Raw genomic sequence first — 21,547 nt, 5'->3', positions numbered from 1 at the left:
GATCATTTCCAACATGTCAGGGGTTGACAAATGTGTTCAACACCTTTGTAATTCCGTATAAACTGACACTAAAAATTAGATATATTAAGGAAAAACCAAAGAATAACAGGAAGTATTATGGTCAGAAAATAAATCACCATCATAAAAAATATTAAGTATCCATAAAAGGATACAACAACTGTACGAAAAAGTTCTGGATCAACAGTTTTTTGTTTTAGTAAGAGTTTAACGGGATTTGCAACACACTATGGTCATGTAAATGCCAGGGGTCAAAACAAAGTAACAAACACAAAAAAGAAGGGAAGATGAGGGCGATAGACATTTGAAAGGAAAGAAAGAGACAACCACCCACAAACTTAAGAGTTCTTGACCACCAAACACAAAGTTCTGACAACATATCACTCCTACATAGATACTGCGCAGAACTAGGAGTAACTAAACCTTCTCAGCAGTGCACAAACCTGGGGGTCAATCGGGGCACCGGGGTCTTTGATGACGGGATAGAAGCGTGGCTCTTTCCTGTCGTGTCTTGGTGTGCGAGGTCCCTGCTCCCTGCGGCCCGGCGTATCGGGGACCCAGGCTGGGAGGGAGCGGGCAACGTCCCCGTGCCCAGATTGGGAGGAGGGCGGCGTGGGCACCTTCTTGCTCTCTGTAGTCGAACTTCCTGCTGGTTCAAAGGGGGGAGAGAGAGAGAGAGAGAGAGAGGAGTTTAATAAGCACAGGGGAAAAATGTATTCAGTGGGAATGCACCATCGTGAAAAAAAATCCCAGGGCCTACCTTTAAATACGTTTTGATATATCACTTTGTTTTTTGTTTGTTTTTGTAAAGTGTTTTACTGCACACACCTAATATTTTCAGTTGGTAGGAAATTTTGAATTTTGCCCGGGTGGCGGCCAAAGCCTACTCTTACCGATTTTAGACCACCAAGGGATCTTTAACGTTCGCAACTTGCACACGGGCCCTCCGAGATTTTTCGCCCTTGTCCGAGAAGGCTTAGTGTAGATCTTTCCTACCAGAAGATCAGGGGTGTGGCAGAAAGACAGCAGTAAGGAGGAGCCAAGGAGTAGCAGTAAAAAGGCTGCGGAAAGAGTCAGGAGCCCAGAGGAGGGGGCAAAGGAGGTGAGGGGGTGGGGGCAGAAAGTGGAAATGAAAGCAGACAACAGAACATTGCTAGAGAGCAGGAAAGGAGGTGAAAGGAGACAATTTTAGAGAAGAACATTTTCCGGTCGCTACCCGGATTCGAACCCGGGACCTTTGAATGAGAAAGCCAACACCTTAACCTCTAGGCCATGAGAGCCCCTATATATCACTTTAGTATTTTACGTCTATTGTTGTCAAACTATCTGAGGCAAGCCACAGTTCACAAGGAACAGGCCAGGACAATGGCAACTTGGAAAAGAAGCAGAAAGGGTCGATCAAACAAGAACATTCACTGACCATCAGCACAGTGTTCCAAAAGTAAAGTTTTCCTACGTCTTGTGATCCAAGACAATGATCATCTTAATTACAGTACAGAACCTGCCCACCAATAGTAGATACTAGTATAAACTGCCACATAACAAATGGTGCAGTACATCTTGGCATCTTCTGGGGCCTAAGACAACCACTTTTCTCCTAAACAATAGGTGGTCATCTTGAACAGGTTAGACTTTTTATATGTGACCTGAAATGTTTTAACCATTATTTTTACTGCCTCTATCAGTCTCAACGACAGGTTTTCTTATTATTTAATTCAATTTTCAAAAACCTTTATAAAGCAGCCTCACTGCCATTGACCAATGGCACTATTTCAATTTCGACTTACTTGCAGCTGGAGGTGGGGGAGGGGGTGGCACCTCTTGCTCCTGTTCCTCTTCCATCTCTTGTTTGGATGGAGTGATCTTCTCAAACTCCTCTTTAGTGATAAGGTTCACCGTCTTGAAATCAAAGTCATTCTGATAGGAGAACACAAATAAAAGGCAAGACGTTGATTGTCCAGTATTCTCTCTCTCTGCTTTAGTGTTTAGTCTTCACAATGTTGTGTCCTCTCATGTTCACATGACATTTGTCACTGGAAACAGAGAGACATGCTACAGCAAAGCTCACTTTAATGAAAATGGAAACTTGTCAGACAAGAACCTCTATACATCACATATTTAATCAAACTTGCAAGCTAAGTCTGTTCTTAGCGCTTACAGAAAAAAACTGAACTTTAAACATGATATGGTGCATTTGTTTAATGATTACATATTACACAACAAAGGAGCCGGACACCATCCATGCTACCTCTGACCTTTTCATAATCGGTCTGTTCAGTATCTAAAGTATCTCTTTAGCCACTGACAGCGAAAGACAATGACAGTTAACACATGCCGTGGCACAGTTGAGACTACGTACCAAGAATTCATCGTCCCAGAGATCCTTCTCATAATAAAAGAGGCCATCGTTGATGACTTTGCTGAGCTCGGCCGTGATTTTGGAGCGTTTGGTGTGGTCACCGGTGCGATCACCTCCTGGGTGCTTGCGGAGGGCCGGTGGCGTTTGCATCACAATAAGAATTTTGTTGATGTCGCTGTCATCAATTTCGTCTCCAGACTCATCAGACCTGTCACAATGGGTTGAGACACTGTGCGTTAGTCACAAGTAAAAGCGAACTACTTGGAAAAATAAAATGGACAACACATTCAGCAAGTACATTATGCCAACTACCCGTCATCTATGGGTAAATTTCAAAATTTTCAGCTTGGATGAAATACTTTTAAACAATTTCTTTGCCACATTATTTTAGACCATCATTCTAAAAACATGCAGAACAGATTTCCTCCAAAAATCATAGACAGAAGAAGTACAAATTGCATTGCATTACACTTTAACGCAATGGTCCGAGACCATTCTGGGGAGGGGGGGGGGCTGGCTAAAATGTCCATGCCCTGAGACCCCAATATTTCGGGGTTTGGGGGTGACCTGTTTAGACCTGGCACCTGCCCAGAAGTAGACAGACAAACAGATTGGCACACTAAGCACCAGTATTGGAATAGGAAGGTAGGAACAATCTTATTACTTTGTGCTTTTGCACGATACTAATAGCATGTCTGCTTTTCTCGAATTTTGCTTGGGAGCCTAGGGTTCATTGGGTTAAGACAAATGCAACAAGGTCAATGGCAATCACAAAGTGGCCGTGGCAAATTGAGAAAAAGAGGTGGCGCCAAAAGAGTTTTGCAAACCTAGACAGGAAACAACCACAGTTTGACTGACCATTCTGTGAAGTTGTTGGCTCTGCCCACATTGAGGTCATCCAATTCCTCATCAAACATGAAGTCCAGCTCCTCACGATCGTCAACTTCTCGGTCTCCTTCCTGTTAGAGCCGAAAAAGAAGAATTTTGTCAAGATGAACCGTGTTGTACGGTTAAAACAGAAATTTAGAGCAATTTGGCACAACAGGTCACATTCCACCCCCTATGACCAGATCAACAGTCGGGTTATGCAGTGTTTGTAGCCACTGCTTTTAACATACACATCTCAAATTTGTTCCCGCTTGCACATCGAGTCAAAGTAACAGAAACATCAGGCATACAAAAACAAGAACATTATTTTCCTTTCACGACATGAAGAAAATTTTACCGTCGCACAATTCTTGAGCAACTCATTGGACAATGACAGAAACCGATACCGATACAGTGGCGCAGTTTTACAGGCATAGACAAAAAGCAGTGTACCGGAGCTTACAATAGTTATTTCATTCTACACCAAAGTAAGACTACATTTTACATTTATACAAACAGCACTGGAGGAAAGCAAGACAGCCCAGTAACTGACAAGAAACAATAATAAACACTGTAGAACTTATCATCAGGAGTCATAGCCACACTAGCTACTTCAGAAAAAGACATCCAAATCCATAAAGACATCAAAGACAAGGTTAGTTATGGCATTATTCATTACTTGAATATTGAAAAAATAAGCACATTCACTAAAACGAATAGCCAGAGAAGAGACATCTAATTAAAATTCATTTAGATTGAGCTGTGCTGCATAAGTAAAGAGAGATGCAGTTCTAGTTCAAGAAACACAACAGGATAACAGCCGCTTCACACTGTGAAAAAGAAAGATACGCAGACAGAAGCTTCATTCTTCGCCTGACACTACGAATTAGTTTTAGTTTTAGTAAGAGTTTTACAGCTCTTTCAACACAAGTAGATAATATAAGTGACAAATAAGATGTATAAATTCTTTTGACCCAAAAATCTCAGGGAAGAGGATACAATCAGACATAAATATCCCTAAGTAACTCCAGAGGGGGTTTTCACACTATGTCAGGGCCCTGTTTCGGTACAAAACCTGAAAGATACCTACAAATCACTAAATTGGTCAATAATAAATGCAAATGAACCTACAGTCGGGCATGGATAACTCAAACACGTCAAGTATTGACAAATATTTCTTCGACATATTCATAGTTCTTATTCACCAATCACCAAAAAATTAGAAAGAAATCAATCAGGAAATGGCAAATTGTGAGGACAAGTTTTGTGTTTTCGTGTTATCTGTGCACGACCGTATTTTCAGAGTTCTTAATCTAAAAAAAACTGGTAAGACAAGAGAACTATTTTTGGCAATTGCCAAAAATTGATATGCTGTTGTAATAAAATTTGTCAGAGTTGCTGACATCTAATTACCGGCACAGAGGTTCGGAAGATAAGGGGTTAATTTAATTACAACGTTTACAAATAGCAAGGAAATGCACGCGAAAATTTATATTCAATATTCTCATAACCAGCGACCTGAGTGACAGAGCTGACAAAAAAGGAAAGATATACCCCCCCCCACCCCCCAAAGATTTCAAAGAAAAATGTAGCTCATCTGTGATGTTTGACTTTGCACACTTTCTGTAGAGGACTGTTGGGAGTAGACAGGGACTTATAATGTATTTCACAATTGCTTTGAAAAGTCTATTACAGCAAATCAAAACAAAATAAGAGTCAAGTTGGCATGCTTCATGCTGACTACACATAGTTATAACCTATTGAACACCTGGTTCCCCCCTCTGAAATTTCACCATATGTAGAAAGTCCTGAAATCATTAATGGAAATGGAAAGTTGTTCAGTTGACATAAAATATCCATAGCAGCACAGAACACACTGACAACATCGAGATCAAGGCAAATAAAAATTATATTGGTACTTATAACAATTTAACAACTCTTAAGCCTAGTGGTAATACATACATTTTCATTTGCGCTCAATGAATAAAGTGAAGAAAACGCAAATTAGAGATCTGAAAACGAACTGCTTACATACCTAGAAAAGTTTGACTTATCAAGTCCAGGGACGACGATGCTCTACAAATGACAAACCTCCATCACATGCGATACAGTTGACAAAGAAACAGTTGCAATTCACTCCAGCACAATGTAGTTCTCACTTTCCTTCATGGTACAGCAGCTTTCCCTCCTCTGATTTCCACTTTGCCCATCACTACCTGTACACAATGGCCACACCCATTTCCTACACCATCACAAATACATCTATTAATCTACCCATAACCTCCTCCTAGTCTACATTTTCAATAATGGTTCCCATGTACCAAACTCATCATTTTGGCAGCCATATCGGCATTTTCCATTAAACCAAACCACTTTGCCCGGAGACAAGTGTCCTCAAAGGTCAAATCTACAGTCGAATTAAAAAGAATATGCAGCTACTGCTCTTAACATTCCTAAAGTATTTCAGCTAGTTCAGATAATTTGAGATAATAGAACAAATATGAGCACATGAACAATGGGAATCTTTTTTCGTTAACTGCATGCTAAAATTGTTCCTTCTTACTTAATCCTTGGACAACTGATTAATCTTGAAACAACCATATTCCAACAACAGACAAATTGCATGGCTTGAGCAGCAAAAATAAATCTCTTCAGACAAATAGAAATCTTCCTGTGAAAAAGCAGTCTTTTAATTTTAACAACGAAAAAAATTAACCGAGGCAATCAATTTTTGTGTTCCCTTTCGGACATTTTTATTGACTTTAATCCATTACAGCTGTCCGAGGCATTGTCCACCTTAGCAGCAAAGCAATAACGTAAGACATCAAAAGGTATTTCAAGATGCACCTCTGCATGATAATGTATGATTTCACCAAGACCAAATATGGAAAATGAGCATTTTTACAAAATGAGCAAATCAAACCACCAAAAGCTGAAAATTTATACAAAAGAATATCAACAGGACAGGGCTTTTCCATCTCGATCTTCTCAACCATGGCTTTGAAGCAAAAACTATCGCCTGACACTTGTCATTATCGGAACTCCACTCCCCGGCTCAGGTAGTCACGCCCACTTCATGAAATTTTAACAAAGAACAGGTCATGCTTTTATTAGTCTCCCAAGGCAAGGCAATCAGTTGAAAAAATCTCCAGAGGACATGGGGTTTGCATCCACAACAACTTCCATCATTTTTGTTTCATTTCTGAAGGGTGGAGAGCATTCATAATACTTAAGGTACAGGGGCTTGTCTTGGAAAAGATGGCATGCCAATACAAAGGAGGTACATCAGACGATGGACGTCTCCAGGAACAGCACTTCCTTCACTTTGGATGAGATGCTAGCTGAGTTCTACAGTGAGCCGCCACATTCGTCACTTCCATGAGGAACAGTTTAGACACATACACTTTAAGAACATACTCAAAGTTCAACCTAAGAAGCAAAAATGTACAAGCATCACTCCCGATAAACTTTATCAATCTAAGGCCCCTAAGGGTTCCCTGTACCCAGCTTTCTAGATTTAAACAAACACAAAGGTTAGCGAAATAACTTGTCATGGCTTCCAGAACTTACTAAATAAATAATCATGTCATAACGCAATTTTAGGCTGAGAAAACAATTAAAGTTGGGTACATATAACACCAACAGAGAAAACTCAAGCAATTTGCCACCCCCAACTATCATCTCATGAATTTTTCGTTGTATCAGTTTACCCCAATTATGAATGAGTCCAACACATTTTTCAAACCCTGACATGTTTGAGTTATCCATGCCCGACTGTATTTAAAAGGCATTATTATACAATTCCTTTAACATTGTCACTTGGGCAGCTCATGAAGAAGGAATTTTTTTATACAGAAGATATCGCTTAAAAATAATCTGCCAGACCACCTGATTCTACTCAGTCCTATTTTCATTTGAAAGAGATTGCCTCGAACGATGATCCCCCTTGATGTCTTCCAGGCTTTTTTTTTTTTAATCATCTTCTTCAGGGAGGGCTGGAAAACTTGTTGTCCATTGCCATTTCTATTATTTCTCTCCCAGTGTAGAATTTGAACGTCATGCTTGCAGCAAATTTCACTTGGAAACTTTTTTTTTAAATCTAGGCTATCTCTTTCGGGAACTTCACTTAAGAGCTGCAGGGTGTGCACATTGTACTCTCTCTTACACATTGTCAGCTCGCTTAATCAGCAGAACAGTCACACAGAATATACACCACAGGTCAATTAGCACACGGTATAGTACTGTATTACACTGAGCTCTGAGCAAGAGAGGAAAGGTCCAAAGCCAGTGGCGTTATAAAACACGTCACCTTTTAATGTGTATGCGAACAAGCTTTGCAGAGACAACATGCTATGGCCCACCAAAGGCTGTGCAACAGATGTACAGATGTAACAGTTTCCAGTTTAAGGCCGTCTGCTGGTAAAATTTCCCATTTTTATCCAGTTTGACCATGCAAATTTTTTTTCTTCATTTTTGAAACCTACATCCATTTCCCCCGAAGTTTCATGCGCCCGTTTCAATCAATTATGTTTAGAAGTGTAAAAATGGGTTTTTTTAAATAATTTGCAATTTTGGGTCTTGTTTTAAATTATTTTCTTCATTTTTTTTCCTTTTCAAATACTTATTTTTCCGACTTCAAATTATGTTTTCTATTATTTTTTATCTGAATGGCTTTATTGTTTTATACAGTGTGCACCCATGGGTGACCTTTCCTGAAATAGATCCTTTTTTTGAAAATAATAAGAAAATAAAGTTAATCAGTGTCTTTGATGGGAATTTAGAGGTTTTTTGCTCTTTGTCCATAGTACATATTTCCAGAGTTCATAATTATTTTCGAAATGGAAATATTACAAATCTGGCATTATTTGTTCATTACATAGGTGTTGTAGTTTGTACTTACTAAAAATGAAAGCCAAAAGACGAAAAATAAGAGAGAAGATAGCTTTTGAGATTTGATTAAATTATCCTATATGGCGGGCGTTTGCTTGGTTACCATGTCCTTATAATAATTAATTACTTGAATTTATTCTTTGATGTCAAATATAAATATATCCTCATTGCTATATTTGGTCAAGGGATATGGATTTAAAAATTTCACCGGCAGATGGCCTTAAGAAACATCCACTGTATATAGACATACATAGACTAAGAATAACAATAATATCATGCCTTTCCAATAGCATACACAATGGGCAAAAAAAAAAGCAAGATACATGTGAAAATGTACACAATTCACACACAAAAAGTGACAGTCCCAAAAACAATAAACCTGAAGATAACTCTCATATATACATAACATGATAACCACCATGCCTTCTCAGTATTGAACATCTTGTGAACCACAAAAGTATAGCTTGTTCACTTTGGTCTGTCTGCAGCTAAAAAGGGATAAAATCAAATTACTCTCTTTAGCTCTATTTCTCCAGGGGGGGGGGGGACCTATATGCCGGAACCCTCTTTTGGTATGAAATCTAAAAGTGACATACATGTAACAAAACTGGTACCAAAGCCCATAGAGCATGCAAGGAAGGTATGTGTGCATTGGTCAATAAATGAGCTAGAATTTTTTCAATGCGGACAGACGAAAGTGAACAGGCTTTACTACAGTTATGCTTTATTAAAGTCATGCAGACTCAACAACATAGCAGAATATCCAGAAAACTAAAAAGCGTGGATTAAAAACACAAAAATATTTATAGGAAAACCATATCACTGCCACAGCCATTGACAGAATGCCTATCTCAAGTTACTTGAGAAAAATAGCACAATGACTGAGCACAATCTTTTAACCATTATAACCCAAGAGCTTTTCTTGGTCTAGACAAGACATGAAAATGAAATTATAACAAGTCTAGAAATATTCCTTTCAGCATTTCCAGTGTGTCATTTAAAAAGCAGATAACTCCAACGACGTTTATCTTGCTAGAGACATCACAAAAAATATCCTGAAACTTCTTTCTACTATCCAATTGAATTTTAAAGCATTTCAAGTCAATTCTATAGCTTCAGGGGTAAAATTACATACTTTTATCCGCCACTTATACCCTTTTGGGTGCCGCGGGTGTATAATTACATAAACATAAAAAAGAAAGCATCATGTACCGCCATTGAATATACCTCGAATTGGTATGTGAGTTCTTGTTTGAGGTTTGTGAATGGAGAGGACCTCAGGTCATAACCATTGACACTGTTGCTCATCTTTGAGACAAAGAATCTGACAGTGGCAGACCACATCCACTATTTCACACTTACGCATGCAGCAAACACATCTATCAAACTTCATTGTAAATTGTAAGCTTTATGCCCCCATCGACAGAGCCTATGAGAGCCAACCAAAGCCCAGTAAGATAGAACATCCTTACAATCCTAGAATACAGGGATACTTCTCCAGACGGGAATCCAAATTATTTATTGTGATGGCAAATGCCTAACCATTACAATATAGATGCTGGCTTCCTTTACACAAACCATGCAGACCAAAATGGACAAATGTAGAGTGAAAACATACAGATCACATTCCACATTTTAAAAAAAACAAAAAACCACAGCTGCTATAAGCAAGGGGCAAGGCACAATAACCATGAAAGCAATAATCACGAAAAGTAATGTTAAACCATGTTAACACTCATGTCACTGTAACACTATACAAACATTTTGCTAATAACACAACATATGTGAGGCAGTGTGGTGAAATTAGGCGCTCATCAAAATAAAAAAATTGGAGACACCTGCATTTTTCCGCAAGTTTTCACATTTTGATCATATTTTTATTTTTTGGCTGAATCTCTTTCATGACCATATTAAAATACATTTCCCGGTGAATTATATTGAAAGACATTGATTAAAGGCACAAAATATGTCATTTTTCAGTTTTCAAAGACTCTTTAGCCAAGGTATTGGAGTTATCAACCTTTGGCAGCCATTTTCTCTCTAATTTCACTACTGAAACCAGGCGACCTCACTTTCTTCAATCGCAGCTTGAGTTTTATTCAAGATAAATGGATATTTATTTAATTGGAAGCAAGGCAAATAAATCAGCTTTCACATGATACCGATAACTCCAAAGGTCCAAAAATTCACGAGCGCTTGATTCCACTGCATCGTGACACTTTTTTTTTTTAAAGAGCGATAAAGAAGAGAAATATGATCTTTATCTCATCTTCAAAAGATCTTTACTTTATCCAAACATTTTACAAATGACAAAATATAGAACAAACAAAACGTGCAATAAAAAAGAGAAATAAGATCTTATCTTTATCTTCAAGATAAGTGAGGTCAGTATGAGAATCTTCAAGATAGATGAAGAGTGCATGCCGACAAATAAAAAAACAAGAAACCAAAAAAAAGCCCCCCCCCACGTTATCTTCAAAATGAACAAGTTCTTCACATAACTCAACTCATTCCATGCCAAAGCACTATGTATAACCAATATGAATTACTGCAACAATGCCAATCTCAAAGTATTGGCAATATGCATATCATTTGTTTCACGCCTCACTTTTTCGAGTACATTTCCGATCAGCATTTATCAGTTTTATTCACTTTTTCATAATCCTCAGTCTTAATAAATGTATAGAGGAGGCATCATGGTGAAATCAGGCACTTGTCAAAATACTGAAATTGAAGATATCTGCATTTTCCCGCCATTTCGGCAATTTCTAACGAATTTTTGGTTTGTGGCTCAACACCAATGTCCATTTAAGAACACATTTCTGTGTGGACTTTACTGAAAAAACGATCAGAGGAACAAAAAAGTAAATATGCCATTCCCAAAGACAAACTAATCATACGACCACATTTGACAAAATGAACAAAAAATGAGAACCTGAAATAGGCGTGGGCCAGACAAAAATTTGCCAGGCAAACAAGTGGAATTGACACCGACATGAAAGAGTTAAGATAAATGAGTCACAATGAATCTTAAAGATAAAAGAGTCCATGTTATTTTTCGTCAATGAGCTCTTTCACCCCGTCTTCCAGGGAAATTAGTCCATACTATACTATCTTCCTGACAAATCAGCATGCTCTGTAATCTTGAAGAAGACTGAGCTCAAATAATCTTCAAGAACAGCAAGTATTCTTCTTCAAAACAAATAAGTATTTCACCTATCTTCCAAATAAGTTCATGTTATCTCCAGAATAAACAAAGCTAAATGAACTCTTCCCGTTATCTTCAAAGCAAAAGAGGTCATCAACAATTTTAAAGAAATTATATTCAAGAGAGTATTAGCGAAAGCAGAGAGAAGCCATGCAAAAGGGCAAGCTAGCTACAAGCTGGGCAAACAACCGCCCCTGAGGGAGCAGTGCAACCACAACAAGCACTATCTCACCTTATCCAACTTCTCCTTTTGAGCAGCTTTCTTTTTAGCCCGATGATGCACCGTTTGCCATTCTTCCAATGACAATTGAGGCGCACTGAAATGGATGAACAATCAAGGCTAAACATGTGGCAACAACTACGGAGCAGCAGTGACCTTATCTTAAAACTGTCTTACCCTAATGACAAGCACAATTATTCATACTATTTAAAATTCATTGAAACCCTATAAAAGTGTTTAAAGTGTTTCAAAAAGGAATTTCACCATCATCTGTGATGCACGATAAAATTGGTTTTTGACTTTAAGATTAACCATTTTTTTAAAAACCTCACTTTCACTAACTTCAAAACTACTGCCCCTTCAATTACAATCGTTTCTTTTCAATCTGAACACAAAAAAACATTTGAAACTTTCTGGGACGAAAAAAAAAACAAGTATAAAGGTTAGGAATATAGACGTTCCAGACAACAGAACAGGTTGGGAAGGCACAACCAGACAAGAGTGGTCTGTTAAAGGACAACCTAAAAGTTTCAGAGGGATCTTAAACAATAAAGCTGGTCGTAATGGCTCAACCATAAAAGGGGTATTCTTTCTACACACGGTCAACAAGTTTAGTGGGGTTTTTAAACTTTTATTTCAACTTTAGTAAGCTTTATGGCACTTCCAGCACAAATAGGCCATAAACGTACTGACAAGGTCGTATACGCACTGAAGATTTGAGGCATTACTCGATAGTAATACACAAAGAAAAGAATTATATATGTTTGATAGAAAAGAAGGAGCAAACAACACCAGACCGCCCACCAACCACCCACCATGTAAACAACAAACTATCTTAGCTTGATCTAAAATGAAAGAAACAGCTAGAAAAATCTCATTCAACGTCCATTCTGCAATGGATTAAAAAAAAAAAATCTTTGCTCAGTTATTCTAACAAAACTGGGCGTGAAGGCTCAATCAGACAAGGACCATTCCACAAAAGTTGACCAAAGACGTGTGCTTAGTGTCAATACAATAGAACCAGTTGTGATAGGGGATAACCAGACAAAGATTATTCTCAAATCAACAAAAGATCCCAGCCCAGAGGAGTCTTTACAAAACTGACTGCGAAGACTCAGCTAAACAACTGCCATTTTCTATGTTCTCAAACGATTCCTGTTCAGTGTTCAGACTCATTGAAACCATTGGAGAAGGCTCAACTGAATGAGAATCATTCTCTGATATCGTATCTTCAGATTTTTTTCCTTCAAGGTCTGAATCAGAGGGTTGTGCAGGTTCCTCTGAACAAGTGCCATTCTCAAACTGTCTCTGTCCTGAGGAATTTAAAGTCGATTCTGGCTGTGAAAGCTCAACCAAACCGTCGCCATTCTCTACAGGGTTAGCAAAAGAAAACCTGCTTCTTTCAGAGCGTGAACTTGACACAACCAGTTGTGGAGACCCCACAGAATGAGGGGGGGCACGCGAGACAAACGGCTGTGCACCAGGATTTAACCCAACCATACTCACTTCAAATTGAGGTGGCAAATGGTCACTCAACGAAGGGGCAGCTTCAAACAACACATGAGGGGCTGCCCAAGGGTTCAACCCACCAACATCCAACTCTGACTGGTCAGAGCTGAAATGAGCAGAATGCAGTAAGCTATGCTCGACTGCACTGAATTGTGGCGAGTTCAGGCTCCACTGCGCTGAATTTGAATCAGAGAGGTATTGCTCAAATCCATTCCACTGAAACTGGGCAAACTCATTGGGAACGAACGGAGAAGCCTGAAAGTTTAACCTAGGGGTATTTGTTATTGGGGGGACACATACAGAAGCTTCTGTGCTCCCTGACACATGGCAATTTGGTTCATTTGAGTTAGACAGGGGGGAGTAGGACTCAAAGGGGGATGTTCCTGGAGCTCCCACTCCAGAGATTGGGAACGCGGCGGCCTCTTCACGCCTGCGCTGGTCAGACAAAAAATTGTCTAACCTTGACGACAGGATGGGAGGAATTGTTGTAAGATTGCTTGTTGCGTCACAAAGGCGATTATCTTCCTCCTCATCATTTCGTGATGTCGACCAATGAGAGTCTTCTGTCTGTGAGCCGGACTTGAAATCTGAAGAGGAAAGAAACCCACAAACCAAGATGAAGACCAAATCAAGGACCACAACACTTTTGATAAAACATGCTCTTATCATCTTTTCAAATACTTAAGGCACGTAGTTACTAATACAGTCTTAGGCAGGACTGATCAAGATGGAGAAAACAAACCATTCCCATCTGAGGTCCCAATCGAAAGTAGACGCATTAAGTTGTTTTGTTGTTGTTGTTGGTTTGTATTTTGTTTGTAATTTTTATTTTGTTGCTGATTTTGCGCAAGGGTGACAATAAAACGAAATGTATCAGACGACGAAGACCGAGTGTCATGTTAACTCTTCATGTTAGTAGAGTATTTTCGTTCTGACAGAAGCCTCCCGGGGACTGATCCTATACAGCAGTAGAGTGGGTTACAAAAGTCTATATAACTTTCAATCTACTAGGCCCACATCGAAACTTTTGGTATGTTTGTGTTCAGAAATGAAAGTTGCATTTATTGGTGTTCATTTTAGATGCCTTCTATGAAGAAGAATAATAGACTATCAAAGTAAATGGCCATTAGCAAAAAAAAATGTAATATTACATAACACTGTTCACACAAATATGGGTGTAACTTTATAAAACTTGAACATAGAGCCAAAGTAAAAGAAGCAAAAATGTTGACATACATTCTAGGATTACATCTATGGTGGCTGTAGCTTCTTTGAAGCCCATTCTTTTGAAATACACCAAAATAATAAAATGTATCAGAACCCACATTCGGCATAAAAAGTGTAAACACAGCTAGATCTAGATCTAGATTTCCATATATACACACTTTGTTATGCAATAAATCATAAAGGCTTACATTTATAGTTTTGTTTGAATATACCTAAATATGAAAACTGTGTCTTTATGCACATTTTCAAAGTAATTTTGAGTAATTATTTGAAGTTTCCAGGTGTAAGATGAGGTGTACAATAACCACATATAAAAGCCACATTCACATAGACATAGGCCTACATATTACGATGAACTAACTTGAATAGAGCCTCAACAAGATCCAACATCTAGATCTAGACATAATATCCAAATGGAATGAAAACTTTGTCTCAGTATAATCCAAACAAGAAAACTGTCACTATAATTATTTCAGGAGCAATCTCCAGCCATTATAATCTCCCTAACCAACACAAACAAATTATACACAAAAAATCAGCTGTTTGGAAACAAGCCATCAAATCTAGCAAACGCGCCCGCACAAACACTACAAAATGAAAGTACAAACAGAAAAAGACCTTCTTTCGGCATTTGCGACCATAATTTCGGTTGATGTCGTGAAATATTAGTTTCGCGTGTATTTAATGAAGGCTAGTGTAGTGAGCCGATGTCAGCGGCTCGCCGGCCAAACCCACTTTGCGCCGAGCCGCTGCCACCTGTTCACTGGACATGAAGAGTTAAAACAAACCCATGGGTCGCCACCACTCGGAAAACAAGCGACCCTTCTGTCACAAGTTCATGTTGACGTCCATTGTTACTTTGTTACTGACTGGGCAAACAGTGACCACTCATCTCACTTACGATTTGTGTATGAGTTCTGGGCGGGGCTTATGGGTTATGAGGGATCACACACTTACCTCACCAGCAGCTGAAAATGGGTAGCTATTGGTCAACAGTCGAAGGGGCCTACGCAACATGATCGGTTGGAGGGACTACGTAACAACAACAGGTGATTGAATTATGACGGCTCGCCCATAACGCCAGGGGCCAATGCACAATTTATGACAAAACGTAACGGAGTCACTAAGGTGGCCGTCTAAGACAGGTGTTATTGCTTAGTGTGATAGGGATTGTGTGTTAAAATATGGTGGCCGCGGCCGCGTTGGACAGGTGCCTATTTTACACAGTTAAATTATATAGAAAAAACGCAAGGGGGGAAATGGAAAGTGGCCGTTTGTACAGGTGGCCGTCTTAGAGAGGTGGCCGTCAGGGCAGGTTTGACTGTATTACATTTTCTTAGTCAAAAAAATTAAAATGGAATAAAGGTTGCTATAGTAATACAGAATGCATTTTTAACAATACATGTTGAATTGGTGGGTGTGTATCTACAACTATTGGCTGAAAATGAAACGTGACTCTTGGCAAAACGAGGAAAAGGGGCATTTTCTTTTCAAATCAATATCTAATATCTATAATACTGGGATTATCCAACAACGGTCATTTAGTGCTTGTAAGAGTTGGTTTCGTTTTGTTTTGTTTTTATTATATGTGCTCTGTGCCCTCCCTGATACAATTTAGATTTTCAAAATAGTAACAACAGGTACAAAAAGAAGTAGGACCTACCAAGAGCACCTTCCAACCATACACATGAATATAGTCAAGGCGCTGTAGGCTGCTTTAATCAAAATAACAAAACTGCTTTGAGCAATAAATTTTAAACAAACGAAAAGTGGGCACATGAGGTTTCCATAAGCTTCTTTTGGCAGAGTAGATAAGAAAAGTGATGGTCAAACTCCAGTAGATCCTGTCTTATGTCATTTTGACAATCAAGCAGTCAAACTTCCAAGATTCTGGAAATCTTTGGCAAGGGTCTCGGGTCGCTTGCTTACACACACACACATTTAATTCCATATCTCTTACCCTGCTGGGATCGGGGAACAAATTCAGGAGCATCGCTGGCAAGGCTTCTCAGCTGAAAGGGTTGGCCTGGGACAAATTCGGGGGCATCCGAGTGAAGGGTGGACATGGCAGCCACTCGCTGGACAGCAGGTGGTGGGGGCATACTTCCGCTGAAGTCATCTTTGATGGGCCACAACTCCGGGGAGTTGAGAGTGCGAACATACTCCTCATTGTCAGACAACTGGAGCTTGTCGGAAGCCTTGATGCACTGGAAAGAGGGGGGGGGATCAAAGATCAGTTTTAAAGCACCAGTGAGCAGAAGGTTACAACACCATTGACTCATGTATCACTTTCACTTACATTAACACAATTTCACTTTAATACAAAACAAACAACAACAAAAAAAACAACAACATAAGAATTTGCCAAATGAGGAAAGGAACATAAAAATCTGACGGGACACCACAATGCTGAGAATAGTTTGGTATAAACTGAATAAACAGGAGGGCCTAGATGATTACACATGTTTAAAGTCACAAGAGTAAACCCGTCTTGGACACTATAAGCCACCGAATTAACTTGAAAAACTATAAAAAGGGATGAAAAATAAAATTTCACTCACTGATAGTACCCTTCGGTCCAGACACGACATAAAATACATGTTTTCTAGGTTCTCAGCAGCTGGGGGGGGGGATGTTGGACATTTAAGTTTTCAAAAGAGTTTACAGCATTTGCAACCCAATTAGGTCATTTAAGTCCCAAAGGTCACAGGTGTTACAAGAGAGTAACTAACACAAATTAAAGGAGAGATAAAGACGACATGTTTGATAAGGAGCAAACCACACCAGAGCCCCCGCCAACTACCAACAAATGGGATGAAGGGCTGAAAGCTGACCTGTATTAGGCTCTTCTGATCTGCTTTCAGTTCCTTGACTTTATTGAAGCTTCGCAAAAGTTCAAGTCTGACCCAGCCGTCTGTGTCCATCTTCTTTCGAAGGAAGAGATCTTTCACAAGATTGTCTTCGCTAAAATAGTACTCTCTGTAGAAAAAAAGGTACATAATTAGGATGAAAACATGGGAAACCAAATATAGCAATGAAATTTTGCAAACAGACCTCTTACGGTGTTCACAAAAAAAATTGCTAAAAAATGAGTTAATTCATATTATTGTCCACGGGACTTTACATTTTCAAGTGGGATACGAGAAGAAGAATCATATTGAATCTACACACAAACAAGAGGAAGAAAAGAAGGTGTGAAAAAGAAAGGATGAAAGTGCAGAAAGTTTAACTAAAGGAAAGAAACAAATGAGACAACGGGAACTCACATTTGATGGCGCAGTGTCTCTGGGGGGTAGGTGTTGGTGGCGCTCTCATAGAACATGGAAGTCTGGCCCAACAGGTTGAGCAGAGCGTCCTGAAGGTACAAGTTAGGGTCAACGCCCAGCATCACTGTTGAATGAAGAGAACAACCAAAATGAAAGAAAAATTATATGACAATTTAAAAAACATATATATAGTTCTTGGCTACATTCATAAATACTGTTATTTGCCCCAAAGGTCCAAAATATTTTCACCTTTTCTCAAGTCATGCGCATTTTGTAACTACAGTCAATTTCTTCTTCAAAACTGGATTTAGAGGTAATTCTGCAGCTTTGCTGATTCTGCCCAAATATAAGACAAACTGTAAACCATATTTGTGCTTCAGAAGAGTCATCAGACCTTTCCCCTCTCTTCCAAAACTTTAGATCTTACTAAATGCTACGAGAACTAAACAGTCTAACTTCTGTGACTAGTGACTAGAATCGGGGGGGGGGGGTTAAATTCTTAAACACATGATATAATAAACTAAAGTAAACACAAAAGGAACTGCACTTCAATTATCAAGTTGGTAGGGGGTAGACAGGAGGTTATATAATCATGCAGTGCGTTGGAACATCATTAGCATCAACATCAGCCAGGGTCCAAAAGACCATGCTTTATACAGGCAAGACATATTAGTACACATAGTTCAGCCATTCCAGAACTACACTTTCTGAGTGACAACAGTTTCATACATATCTTATCATAACCCAAGTGCCCAGGCTATTCTTTTTGTGTGGATAAAATCAAAGAAGTGATCCCTACTGCTTCAGTTGCAATTAAAGCAAAGTAAACAAATCAAATTATTGGCATTTTTGATGAAGCAGTTGTTTCAGTGTTTGTGTATATATCAATTATCATTCCTTGACTTGTGAAAAGTTACTGGAGACATCCCTCAAAAAGGTTTAGGCATTTGTGTTAAGACAACGATGACATGTATGACAAAGACTTCTTGGGAAGGGATTAATGTGGAAAATACAAAGTTAGTAACAACACAACCTCCCACCCTCTTGACACAGCTAAAGAAAATATAAAAACAAGCAGAAAACAAAGCTACTTTTCTCCCTGAAAAAAAATGTGTTTCAACACGATGTTTTCTGTTTTCAGGCTCTCCTCATTGTTTGGGGATATAAAGCCAGAAGTAATCATCTTAAATTTGCTCATTCGTCTTGTCTTGATTTTAAAAATATTTATTTATCTTGATTGGAAGTCGAGACATTTGTGATACAAGGATGTGGCGGTCTAGTGGTGTCAAGAGGTAAAATAACTGAGAAAATGATTTCAACACAGTGACATACAAATCCTGTTTATGGGGAGAGGGGGGGGACAGTTTAAACGTAAGTCTTTCCCTCTTCCCCTTTTGTACAATAAAAAGAGAAATAAAATTTGACTCCAATCCCTCAACCTAAATTGTTCCTTTCTTCGCCCTTAAAAACTATGCAACACCATTTAATTTCTTGAACCCTCAACATTTCCCCAACAAACAGAGTCATCAACAGCCCTGTCAACACATGGTGATCATGCATGTATTAGTGCAATCATAATTGAACAACTACACCTTGGAGAAGGATAGGGGGGAGGGAGTAAGGAAGGAAGAGGAGGAAAGGGGACCTGTATGGATAAATCTAGAACACAAATGAGTTTAAGAGTCGCACATCTACTAGTCACTATAATACACCAAAAACTCATAAGGGCTGCAAATAACTCACAGCAAAAACATTTCCAGACCTATGGCATTTGTTCCCCCCAGTTGAGTATAAGAAGACTACAAACAGAAAGCGGGAATAAGCTGTCATAGAGCACATATCATAAAATCAAGCAACTACTCAAAATTCCCTGTGAGACGTCTGAAAAGTGAAAGTGCAAGAATTCTAGTATTCTGGAAAGCTCCTGAAAAGCAGCACCCCCCAATCACCACTGAAAGGAAACGTAGAGGGTATTCTTTGCTTCCACATAATTTGTTAGTACAAAATGGGATCCCATGAGAAGAGTGTACTACTCAAAAATTTGCTTTTAAGGGGGAAAAAACAAAACTTCACACACAAGGCAGCAGTTGGAGGTGAACATTCATCTTTTGTGATGGTATCAAAGTAATAAATATAGTCAGCCTTGTTCATTCTTTATTTTCCTTCTTTTTTTATATACAAAACATACAAACAATGGTTAAAACAGGGTCTTGAGTGAAAAAGAAAAAAAATTTGACCAGGGGAAAAACAATGTGAACAGAGCCACTACTACACAGTGACTAAAAAGCTGTAACAATAATTAACTGCTGTGCTGATGAAAGGGTTGGATAAAACATCCAACCTATTTCTGAAATTTGGAGGGGAGAGGGTCCAGTGGAGAGAATCTGTCTTTCACTTACAACAGCAGTATTTCCTATGTCACAGTCGACAGACTGAGTACAAGGAACCTGTCCTGTAACAGGTATGGGAACTCATTTCCAACAATGTTAAGCTGAATGAAAAACAACGACAATTTTGAGCTTCGAATACCCAGAGAAGTGCAACAGCTTCAGACAACTTAGTCCTTTCACAGACAAGTGACCCCTTTCTTTCACAGATAATTCAGACATAAATGACAGGTTCAATAATATATCGAGTACAACAAGGCCAAAACTAATTCTGGAAGTGAACTTTAAACTGTTTCGCCTTACACTTAGTACTACAAATAATTCAATTTTTTTATTCTTTTAGACACAGCATGTAATCATAAGAGTTAATGTTTATTGTCCCGTCACTCAGACTGATCATAAACCAGACATATCAAGCTGTCCAGTAAGTAAAACTGGGTATTCAAGCTCTCCTGGTCATGCACACAAAGGAAAGCAGATGGTAAAAAGGTACAACAGCCATAATAACCTGGAGGATTTATGGGAGGGACACGGGGTAAATTTTGGATAGTGTTGAACCCGGAGCTCCAAGGTGCAGCTGCGAGAAAGAGAAAAGAAATTAAACCAAGAAATGACAGGCAAAGAGAGTGGAGGTGGAAAAAAATAAAAATATGGTGATACTGTTATCGTATAATTCCATAAAAAGTCCATACAAGGTCAAGAAGAAAGTTTTCCTGTCATTTCCCAAAAAGAATACTAGTAACTGCTTTCTCTCTACTTGTTTCTCAATTTACAAGCCTTCAACCTTTAACACCAAATCTGAGATAATGTTTGGATTCTTCATTCTAATTACAAATGAAACACACCAAAATACATCCATATAACTTTATTTCAAGCTAAAAGCAAACCTCTACCAAAGACAGCAGCAACCCTTTACAAATGCCAAACCAAGCTCAAGATGCAAAAGAAAGGTTTCTTGATAAAGTAAATAAATCAACCCCCCAAAAAATTACTAAAGTAAAACAGAAAGTAACTTAAACATAGAAGTACAATTGAACCTGCTCTAACATCTTTCCAAATGACCACTATCTTTCCTCGACAGTGGTTGGTTTAACTGTACTTAGCTATGGACTATCAATAGGCACTTGACTGAAAAATATAAATATGTCTTTGATTTCTGTTAACACTGCCTGCCAATTCATGTGCCCCCATTATCATACATTTATCACTACAGGGTGCCCCCCCCCCCCCAATTCCAACAGCCCTGCTGCAAAACAGCACTGCACCCAATATAATTTAAAGAAACTGAATTATTGTAAAATCCAATAACTTTATCCAGTTGCTTAAAACTTCCAAAGAAGAATGAAGAAAAGGACACATTTCATTAGGATGAGATAATATAAGAGCAACACAGAAAAAAGTAGAAAAAAGATTACCACAAAGTGCCTACCCATCCCCAGTATTTTTCTTCTGCCCACTTCACGTTTAATTTTTTTTCTTAAAATGACTTTGCAATAACATTGAACCTGATCAGAAAAGATAAACGACAGAGAGAAGAAGAAAATATTTGGGCCTTAGAGCTGAGGGGAAGGGACTAAAGTTCGAGAAGGGGGGGGG

General features: G+C 38.8%; 1 protein-coding gene across 7 annotated transcripts in view; it reads right to left on the bottom strand.

The window, feature by feature from the left end:
• LOC101850900 (la-related protein 1B) overlaps nucleotides 1-21,547 on the bottom strand; it is a 75,991-nt gene that overhangs the window by 17,775 nt on the left and 36,669 nt on the right. For 4 of the 7 annotated variants that reach the window (XM_005105416.2, XM_035971605.1, XM_013086458.2 and 1 more), the window contains 10 exons: nucleotides 20,460-20,528; nucleotides 17,565-17,688; nucleotides 17,133-17,277; nucleotides 16,259-16,505; nucleotides 13,532-13,658; nucleotides 11,575-11,659; nucleotides 3,236-3,336; nucleotides 2,378-2,585; nucleotides 1,806-1,935; nucleotides 462-667 (listed from right to left, as the gene is read on the bottom strand). In XM_005105416.2, coding sequence (XP_005105473.1) covers nucleotides 462-667; nucleotides 1,806-1,935; nucleotides 2,378-2,585; nucleotides 3,236-3,336; nucleotides 11,575-11,659; nucleotides 13,532-13,658; nucleotides 16,259-16,505; nucleotides 17,133-17,277; nucleotides 17,565-17,688; nucleotides 20,460-20,528 — 1,442 coding nt within the window. The remainder of the gene's footprint in view (nucleotides 1-461; nucleotides 668-1,805; nucleotides 1,936-2,377; nucleotides 2,586-3,235; nucleotides 3,337-11,574; nucleotides 11,660-13,531; nucleotides 13,659-16,258; nucleotides 16,506-17,132; nucleotides 17,278-17,564; nucleotides 17,689-20,459; nucleotides 20,529-21,547) is intronic. The other 3 variants (XM_035971606.1, XM_035971607.1, XM_035971604.1) reach the window with 2 other exon arrangements.

The sequence above is a fragment of the Aplysia californica genome, unplaced genomic scaffold, assembly GCF_000002075.1.
Source record: "Aplysia californica isolate F4 #8 unplaced genomic scaffold, AplCal3.0 scaffold00470, whole genome shotgun sequence".
Lineage (NCBI taxonomy): Eukaryota > Metazoa > Mollusca > Gastropoda > Aplysiida > Aplysiidae > Aplysia > Aplysia californica.
This window is presented reverse-complemented; position numbering and strand designations above follow the sequence as displayed.